We start from the raw sequence: 10,149 nt of genomic DNA on the forward strand, positions 1-10,149 counted from the left end.
ATCTGTGGTTTCAAGTATTACCTGAGGGGTGTGGGAGGAACAGGACACTTCTCCATTTTGCTTTGTGTAGTTACTCACCTGTTTCTTCTGCGTAATCAGTTTCTTCTTGTTTTGTTTCTACACATAAACAGGCAGGAGAACTTGAGGTAATGTATAATACCTGAGACTACTAACAGCGTATTTTATGGAACTTAATAGGTTTCAAGATTCCCTTCTAATGTACAAGGATTCTCTCTACTCATGCAGAATATTGCTTTTGTCAGCAGATGGGGTCAAAAGTTTTGCTAATTAAGTAATGCCCTCTCATTAGAGGGCATCTTAAATCAGTGTCAGAGATCATTGAAATTCACTATCATTTAACTACTGTGGGCCAAATTTCAGTCTTTGAGGCAGGCAACTTTCTATTAGAGTCCAATAGGCGTTTGATTAGTCTATGGCTAAATTTGACAGTCTTTATTAGTACTTTGATAGCTGGTAGTAGTCAAGGCAATAGAGAACTTGAGAGAATTTAAGAGTCATCTTCTTTGTCTTCTACAATTGTAGAGCTTCTAACTTGTTCATCACTTTCCTCTATAGCAGGGGTCTTCTGTACAACTTGAAGTAATGGTGGTAGATGGCTGGCCTTCATGGCAGTGGGTCAATCTATAATCACTACTGTAATTCAATATATAATTCACTTTTGCTGCACTTCATTCTCCTCCTGTGATGCAGGGCTTGAAACATGTTCAAACATCAATTACTAATTTAACTTCTTTCTTCCCTTCACAAGCACAGGTATACTCCCATAGTCCTATACCAAATGAGCAAGAATTCTGAATTTTGTTTTTCTTCCATCTTTCCTAATCCATCAGAGTACCACCTGACCCAGGTTTTTAAGGATAGAAACTACAGTTTGTTGCAACTTGATGGTCTGACAAGAGCAGGGGGGCGGGCAAACTTATCTTTTACTGCAGCAGCTGAGGGAAGAGGCTTCCTGGTTGTAAACAACAACAAAAAAGTCTTGTTTCTAACTGATATTTTAAAGGATGGTACTATTCTGCAAAATGACAGAGTAAGGCCAGATCATTCATTTTATTTATAAAGTGAATTTATTTAATTTTTCTAGCTGCCAGCCCTGAAGGTCAAGCTGCATTATTCCTGGTTCTTGTAGTGCCAGTAGTAAACATTCTGCAATCAGAATTCAGTTAACTAGTCTGATTAGTGAGACAGAATGGAATGCCGTTCACATCAATAGGTATAAAAATGCGTATTAGCAATCAGATATTACTCAATGCACCAGAAAGTTGTTCTGCGTTTCACATGGCCGTTTTCAGATTATCTATTGTGGTAGTGCCTAGGGACTCTGGTGTAATAGATACTGTGAAATAAATAACAGTCCACTTCCCTTCACCTCCTCTCCCCCACTCTGCGAATTTCCAGTTAGGATTTAGAAAATAGGCAACAGGTGAATAACAGACAAAGTGACACACACTCATGCATTTGCATAAGTTAGTGGTCATAGTGGTAGAGTTGAACTAAACTTAAATTCCCACAATTTAAAATTTTTAACTTAAGCAATTAATACCTTTTAAAAGTGTAGATGTGCTACCAGCAAAAAAGATTGTCTAGTACAGTGGTTCTCAACCTTTCCAGACTACTGTACCCCTTTCAGGAGTCTGATTTGTCTTGCATACCCCAAGTTTCACCTCACTTAAACTTCTTTCTTACAAAATCAGACACAAAAGTGTCATCACACGCTGTTACTGAAAAATGGCTTACTTTCTCATTTTCTCTGTGTGAAATTTTAGTTTGTACTCACTTTGCAAATGCTTTTTATGTAGCCTGTTGTAAAACTAGGCAGATATCTAGATGAGTTAATGTAGAACCTGGAAGACCTCTGCACACCTCTGTGGGTACACATACTCCTGGTTGAGAACCATTGGTCTTGGTGGATGAACAAAATTGTACTGGAAACTTTTTTCACAGTAGTTGCAGAAGACACTTTTTTTTTTTCTTGACGCAGATTTTTCTAATTTGCTCAATATGGGATAGTGTAATATTAGTAAATCTAAAACTAGATAAAAAAAATTTTTTAGAGTCTTAGTAGGATGGTTGGGTTCATTTCCTTGGTAATATCAAAAATGCTTTACTGCTTGTAGTTGTGGGGACTGATTCTCCAGGATTCAAGCTCTAGGAACGAATGAGGTTTCTTAGGATATAGAGTTTCTACTGTGTGTGTTTGACAGAGGGAAGGAAATGAAACTTGAATACTGTATTCTTTCAACCAAATAAGGAATCAAAAGAATATATTTGTACAGCATGGAATTAAAGGTGCACTTTAGCCAGCCTAGCTTAAAAAGAACTTTCCTGACCGTGCAGAGCAATGCTGCACAAGTTATTCTAGCTTGCTGCTGCAAAGAAATGGAGACATGAATCTTGCATCTGTCTGTTATCTTTGAAATAACTGGTAATCAGGATTTTCCTGCAATTTCAGAACTGTTGCACAATTGATGGAAACAGAAGATCATAGAAAAGAATTACTGAAACAGCTACAGGATAGAGATAGTAAAATATCAAGTAAGTCACTGTCTGGTTTTGTAAATCTTGTGCTATCCGTACTGAATAGAATTAACTCGATTTAAATAGACTCGTTGCTAGATTATTCTGTGGGCAGCTATGATATTTAACAAAAATGTAAGGCTCAAAATGCACTTCTCTGGCTGCCTTCTGCTCCTGAAAAGCCTGTAACTCTTATTCAAAACATAGACTTAAATACCTGTAAACTAAAAAATGAGGAATTGTTTTAAAGACAGATGAGGGAAGTTCAAGGATGTTTAAAAGTCTGCCAAACCTACACTCAAACCATTGCATTTTGCATGCTGTCAAAAACCATAGCTGCTTCCTTGAAAACTTTCTTTTTAGAACAAGTTCACTAGAAAGTTTTCTGCTAAGCTACAAATTAGACATTAGGTTAGATCATAATTTTCAAAGTCTTCATTGAGTATGAAATGTCTGTCTACCTACTAAAATTTTGCAGTAGATGGCAGTACTGGGTAATTCATTTATATTAGCAGCCCTGGTGTGTGTAAAACTTAAACATACTGGGAGTTTTACTAGTAATCGGACAAATCTAACTGACTCTAAAAAAATCTTTCAAAAGGCTTGCAACAAAAAATAAAGCTTCTGGAAGAAAAACTGAAAGCCCGACAGAAAGAAAAAACAGATATGGAAGAAACTATTGACATTCTCAGAAAGGAATTAAGTAAAACGGAACAGGCAAGGAAAGAATTGAGCATTAAGGTAAGAATTTTTGTTGGCAGCTTACTGAAAACTATAAAACCCAGAGTTAAAAAATAATTGCTAGAAATGAAAAATTGTATGAAAATGGTAGAAATAGCTAAAGTTAAGGCTGCTCCAGTTTCTTATATAGTTAATTGAGAAAGGGACTTCTGAGATGTAAACCAGAGAGGTATGATTTGGGTTATCTGTGCTGTTAACGCAATGAGTTTCTTTTTGAGTTGGTGTAGATTCACCTTGTCCAGTAAGAGTTATAGATGTGCTTCTGGGAGCCACAATGTCTCCTGGAACTACCCAACATGTTGAAAAATGCACATACTATACCAGGTTGTGAGAGAGTGGTGTATGTTCTTCTGCAATCACTGTTGGGCTCTGTTGGTTAGTCTAGAAGACAGACATCTCTACTTTAGAGTTAATTAGGGATCTGTCCTTGCACTGAGCACAACAAGGGTCTTGCCCCTGTTGGTGGTTGTGGAGAGAGGCTCTTGCAAGAGACAACTTAGTCTTTAAATTTGTTTAAACGGGGCTAATACTTACCTTTCAGGGGTGGGTATTGATATTTTTACAGCATTTTGAAGATGCAAATTACAGCAGGTGCTTTTTACCAGTAGATATTCCATTCCCTGGAAATGCAGGCTAATTATCCAGAGACCCTAGTTTCTGCTACAAATAGGGTGTCCAGGGTGAAAATACTGGGACACATGGTGGGGGGGGAGGGGAGGCGAAGAGAGTTATCAGGACATCTGGTCACCGTAACTACTGTTGTGGAAAAATTCACCCACGCATCATTTTTGATCAGAGACTCAGCCTGTGGCCTGGTTATTGATAACACGCCAACGCGTTGGGGGGCAGCAGCTATTGGAACTGCTCTCCCAAAGCAAAGCATACAGGAGCTTTTAAAGCTTAAAACCGCAAACAAATTACACAGTTAAGTAATGGCCTCCATATTAGGAATTAAGTTACACATACTTGGGTAATAGTGACCTTATTAGGAATTAGAGAGTTAGGGTCTCTTGGTACTTTCCAGTGTTCTTTCACAACTTTGCCCGGTATGGGTGCACTCTGAGTTAAGGTCTTTTTGGTACTTTCCACCGTGGTTATAACCTGGCCTTTTATGGGGAGCTTCTTACACAATTGTTCTTTACAGAGTACAGTTACACAATGGGGCCAATTACACAATTGGGATAGGGGAGGGCATCCAAAAATTCATTTTAGATCATTGCTTCACATAAGCGGTTATTATATTTCATAAGCAGTAGACACATATTGCAAATTGTTCTTGTTTCGGGGGCTTTCCACCACCTACCCTTTGTCCACTTCCCCTCTCCAATGTGTCTTAACCTTTGACCGCCGCTGTCAGGGAACACAACACTTAACTTAGCTCAGGTTTTGGGCCTGCTAGCTGCAAGGCAATCCTAGACCATCAGGGCTAGTTTAATTTTCCACCACACGACAAAACTGATAGTGCCCCTGTTTTTACACACATTTGCCTCTGTAAGGGGAAAAAGCTAGTTTTTATTCAACCACAAACTTTTGTTTAGGTTTTAACTCAATGTCCTGACGACTAGGAAGATGACAGGACAACAAATAGCTATTTAAAACAAAAATTAATACCCAAATCATTTCTGAAGCATAACAGCAGTAGTTATGAACAAAATTTGTGTGTGTGTGTGTAGGTGTGGGGGGGAAGATGCATCTAAAACAAATCCCTTTTGTTTTGAAACTGTGCCTTTGCTATTAAATATGTTGCTTAAATGTATTACATCAGTTACTTGAGTCTGTTACACATAAAGTGAAAGTGTTTCATAGATTCATAGACTCTAGGACTCAAGAGGTCATCAAGTCCAGTCCTCTGCCCTCATGGCAGGACCAAATACTGTCTAGACCATCCCTGATAGACATTTATCTAACCTACTCTTAAATATCTCCAGAGATGGAGATTCCACAACCTCCCTAGGCAGTTTATTCCAATGTTTAACCACCCTGACAGTTAGGAACTTTTTCTTAATGTCCAACCTAAACCTCTCTTGCTGCAGTTTAAGCCCATTGCTTCTTGTTCTATCCTTAGAGGCTAAGATGAACAAGTTTTCTCCCACTTCCTTATGACACCCTTTTAGATACCGGAAAACTGCTATCACATCCCCTCTCAGTCTTCTCTTTTCCAAACTAAACAAACCCAATTCTTTCAGCCTTCCTTCATAGGTCATGTTCTCTAGACCTTTAATCATTCTTGTTGCTCTTCTATGAACCCTCTCTAATTTCTCCTCATCTTTCTTGAAATGCGGTGCCAGAACTGGACACAATACTCCAGTTGAGGCCTGACCAGCTCAGAGTAGAGTGGAAGAATGACTTCTCGTGTCTTGCTCACAGCACACCTGTTAATGCATCCCAGAATCACGTTTGCTTTTTTTGCAACAGCATCACACTGTTGACTCATATTTAGCTTGTGGTCCACTATAACCCCTAAATCCCTTTCTGCCATACTCCTTCCTAGACAGTCTCTTCCCATTCTGTATGTGTGAAACTGATTGTTCCTTCCTAAGTGGAGCACTTTGCATTTGTCTTTATTAAACTTCATCCTGTTTACCTCAGACCATTTCTCCAATTTGTCCAGATCATTTTGAATTTTGAACCTATCCTCCAAAGCAGTTGCAATCCCTCCCAGTTTGGTATCATCTGCAAACTTAATAAGCGTACTTTCTATGCCAATATCTAAGTCGTTGATTAAGATATTGAACTGAGCCGGTTCCAAAATAGATCCTGAGGAACCCCACTTGTTATACCTTTCCAGCAGGATTGGGAACCATTAACTACTCTCTGAGTACGGTTATCCAGCCAGTTATGCACTCACCTTTATAGTAGCCCCATCTAAGTTGTGTTTGCCTAGTTTATCGATAAGAATATCATGCGAGACCGTATCAAATGCCTTACTAAAGTCTAGGTATACCACATCCACCGCTTCTTCCCCTATCCACAAGACTCATTATCCTATCAAAGAAAGCTATCAGATTAGTTGGACACGATTTGTTCTTTACAAATCCGTGCTGGCTATTCCCTATCACCTTACCACTTTGCAAGTGTTTGCAGATGATTTCTTTAGTTCCTTGCTCCATTATCTTCCCTGCACGGAAGTTAAACTAACTGGTCTGTAGCTTCCTGGGTTGTTTTTATTTCCCTTTTTGTAGGTGGGCACTATGTTTGCCCTTTTCCAGTCTTCTGGAATCTCTCCTGTCTCCCATGATTTTCCAAAGATAATAGCTAGAGGCTCAGATACCTCCTCTGTTAGCGCCTTGAGTATTTTAGGATGCATTTCATCAGGCCCTGTTGATTTGCAGGCATCTAACTTTTCTAAGAGATTTTTAACTTGTTCTTTTATTTTCTCTTCTAAACCTACCTCCTTCCCATTAGCATTCACTATGTTAGGCATTCGAAGTAATTAAGCATCTCTGCCATTTCCAAGTTTCCTGTTACTGTTTCTCCCTCCTCACTGAGCAGTGGGCCTACCCTGTCTTTGGTCTTCCTCTTGCTTCTAATGTACTGATAAAAAGTCGTCTTGTTTCCCTTTATTCCCTTTGCCTTACTAATCTTGCCCTTGCATTCCTGTGCTGTTTGCCTATATTCATCCTTTGTAATTTGTCCTAGTTTCCATTTTTTATATGACTCCTTTTTATTTTTTATTTTTATTTTATTTTTTAGATGATGCAAGATCTCGTGGTTAAGCCAAGCTGGTCTTTTGCCACATTTTCTATCTTTCCTACCCAGCGGAATAGCTTGCTTTTGGGCCCTTAATAGTGTCCATTTGAAAAACTGCCAACTCTCCTCAGTTGTTTTTCCCTCAATCTTGATTCCCATGGGACCTTGCCTATCAGTTCTCTGAGCTTACCAAAATCCACCTTCCTGAAATCCATTGTCTCTATTTTGCTGTACTCCCTTCTACCCTTCCTTAGAATTGCGAACTCTATGATTTCATGATCACTTTCACCCAAGCTACCTTCCACTTTCAAATTCTCAATGAGTTCCTCCCTATTTGTTAAAATCAAATCTAGAACAGCTTCCCCCCAGTAGCTTTTTCAACCTTCTGAAATAAAAAGTTGTCTGCAATGCAGTCCAAGAACGTATTGTTTTGTGATCTGTGTTGTGGAAGAGACTGTTGAACTGGTTTTTGTTCATGTTGCAGGCATCTTCCCTCGAAGTTCAAAAGTCCCAACTGGAAGGACGTTTGGAAGAAAAGGAAGCCATAGTAAAACTGCAGCAAGAAGAGCTGAGCAAACATTCTCATATGATAGCAATGATTCACAGTTTAAGTGGTGGTAAACTAAATGCAGAAACTGTGAACCTCAGTTTATAGGGCTCTGTAGTTATAAAGTTTGGGTTTGTGATATCTTAAACTTTAGACTTACACAAAAGTACATACACCATCTTGCTCACATGTCATAGCCCACCTAAAATTGACACAAGCATAAACCATTGTTAATTGAAGAAAAACATGATTTGCTTGTTTTTAAAAAACATTTTGGGTTGAAAAATCTGAGCCATGTTACAGAAGGTAGGCCTGCTGCTGCTTTAGTTGAAGTTTAATGGCCAAGTTCCCAGTCACTGCAGTGGGAGCAGGATAAAGCCCTGGTCTTGTTAATGTGATTAACAATCCCTTGACACTGGACTAAAAAGGAGAAAGAGGCCTCTCTTCTTGCTACCCATCCTGTTACTGCTAGTGGGGTATACTGAGCCTTTCATTATGGAAGGGTTAAGTGCCACTTCTGTAAGTAGACTCAAAATAAGGCGTATGGAATTATACAGATGTCACATATAGAAATATTAATGCAATATTGATTCCAAATGTCTAAGGTACAAATTTAGAAATAAAATGGGAGTCGATAATGTGGATTAAAAGATAGTACTTGTTGCAAGAGGCCTATTTTACAGCGACCTGTATTTGACATAGCTTTAGTTGAAATTACATTAAGTATTTATTAAAATTGAACTAATATTAGAAATGCCTCCACATATTTGTGAAAGGATATGAATTTGGAAAAAAATGCATACTTGTCAAATTTCCAGAAAGTAGTGTCAGTTAGAAAAGGTAGATTTATGGAATACTTTACATCTCTTTATGCATCTTCAAATATCTGTTAAACTCCATCAGTACATTACTCTTAAATTTTACAGCACTTTCTTCTGATTCTTACAGGTGTGCAATTAATTTGTCAGTTTTACCTGGCACACACTAGCTTTTTCAGCATTGTCAATTGTGCATTGTATAAAGGATTTTATACTGTTTTAAGCTTACAGTATAACTACTTTTGCCATTTTCGTGTGAAGAAAAATTTTATATTTTTTACGCAGATGATGTGCTTTTTTTGGAGTCACGGGAACATTATTTTCCTTGTAATTTACTAAAATTGGATGTGTGACATAACATGTCTACAACCTCAAATTTCAAGAATGGCTGTGTGCATTTTAGAAAAAACATTATAGCAGCATTTTGAATGATGTAATGTGTGCCGCAATTGTATTATTACTGCCATTATTTTACTATTTATTTTTGCACTGACCAGACTTTAAGGTCTTGCCATAAGTGTAGATGCCTTAAGTTTTTTCAGTTGTAGTGTGGGTCCATCTTTTTAAATCTGCGCAACTCTAGAGTCTGAGCACAATCTTTTACATATTAGACACATTTGTAATCTCTAGCTGAATAGTGGCTATTTTAACTTGCTTATCAATTGTATATTTATTATGACTTGCTGTATCTTTTGGCTGTTGGCCAGTTTATAGATATCGTTGGCGTCCATGACGGGAAGGGAATAAAAAAAATTACTCCATATTTTGTTTGTTCTTCTTATATGCTATAATAGAAGGTATTGGGCAACCTTAATTATAGATACAGCTACAAGTCAATCTATTTCAGTTTTGATGCATTTTCCAGACTTTGATAATGGGTGCTTTGGAAGGTAAAAATTCTATTATCAGCTCAGTTACTTGTCAGTTTTTTAGATTTGTATGCATATATTATATTGAGGAAATAGACTGTTAGCTAAAATGTATAGTTTTAGCGTAAAGGGTTAACAAGTCTGAGGAATGTCATAAAATCATTTTACAGGCACGGGTGTATTTTTGAAAAATCTTTCTCATGGGTGAAAAGATAATAAATGTTTTCACCAGGCAAAAACTCCTTTATGTATGGTAGTACTTAATCAAAGTATCAAGCATTTTACTAATTTAACTGATAAATGTTGATATGGCATTTTTCTCCCTTTTTAAAAATAGGCATTCTGATCACTGAATTGAGACTATTCAATAAAAAAATTTCATGGCCATAGCCAATTATAAATGAATGTTTGAGTTTAGTACACAGAATCCACAAAGATAAACACTCTATATAAATGTGTTTCTGTAGAAATGTACTACCCCAATTTTGCTTTTCTAGCCGAGCCTTATTAATACTCTAAACAAATGAATACATGCACACATGAAACCACTTTGACCAAACTTGTGTTTTGGTATTACTTGTAATTTGCATTCTCCCACCTGTAATACTGAATATTACCTAATGGAATTTACAAGTAACTTAGGCATATTTTAAACAAAGCACTTTCTGCCAGTCATAATTAAATCCTGTTTTGGTGGGGGGAAATTTGAGATGTTTATGCATTAATTACTATATTATAATTAAGCATAGTTCCCCTTGACTTCAGTTGCAGGCATTGGAGCTTCTGCAAATCAAAACCCAAGAGCCTCAAGTTGTGCACCCAGAAAATAATTAGTGACTCCAGGCAAAAAGTTTGGTTTAAGGCACTTGTGTAGCATTACACAGGTATTCTGTGGCAGAAGCAGGGATAGAATCCATTTCTCTAAGGCAGCATTCAGATGCCTAAA

At 37.6% G+C, this 10,149-nt stretch overlaps 1 protein-coding gene across 1 annotated transcript in view; it reads left to right on the plus strand.

Annotated features, from left to right (window-relative positions):
* CIP2A (cellular inhibitor of PP2A) overlaps positions 1–9,097 on the plus strand; it is a 35,028-nt gene extending 25,931 nt beyond the window's left edge. The window contains exons 19-21 of the mRNA XM_039524893.1: positions 2,474–2,556; positions 3,140–3,279; positions 7,454–9,097. Of these exons, the coding sequence (XP_039380827.1) occupies positions 2,474–2,556; positions 3,140–3,279; positions 7,454–7,624 (394 nt within the window). The 3' untranslated portion in view covers positions 7,625–9,097. The remainder of the gene's footprint in view (positions 1–2,473; positions 2,557–3,139; positions 3,280–7,453) is intronic.
* The last annotated feature ends 1,052 nt before the right edge of the window (positions 9,098–10,149 follow it).

This window comes from Mauremys reevesii, linkage group 1 (genome assembly GCF_016161935.1).
Source record: "Mauremys reevesii isolate NIE-2019 linkage group 1, ASM1616193v1, whole genome shotgun sequence".
In the NCBI taxonomy this organism is placed as follows: Eukaryota; Metazoa; Chordata; order Testudines; family Geoemydidae; genus Mauremys; species Mauremys reevesii.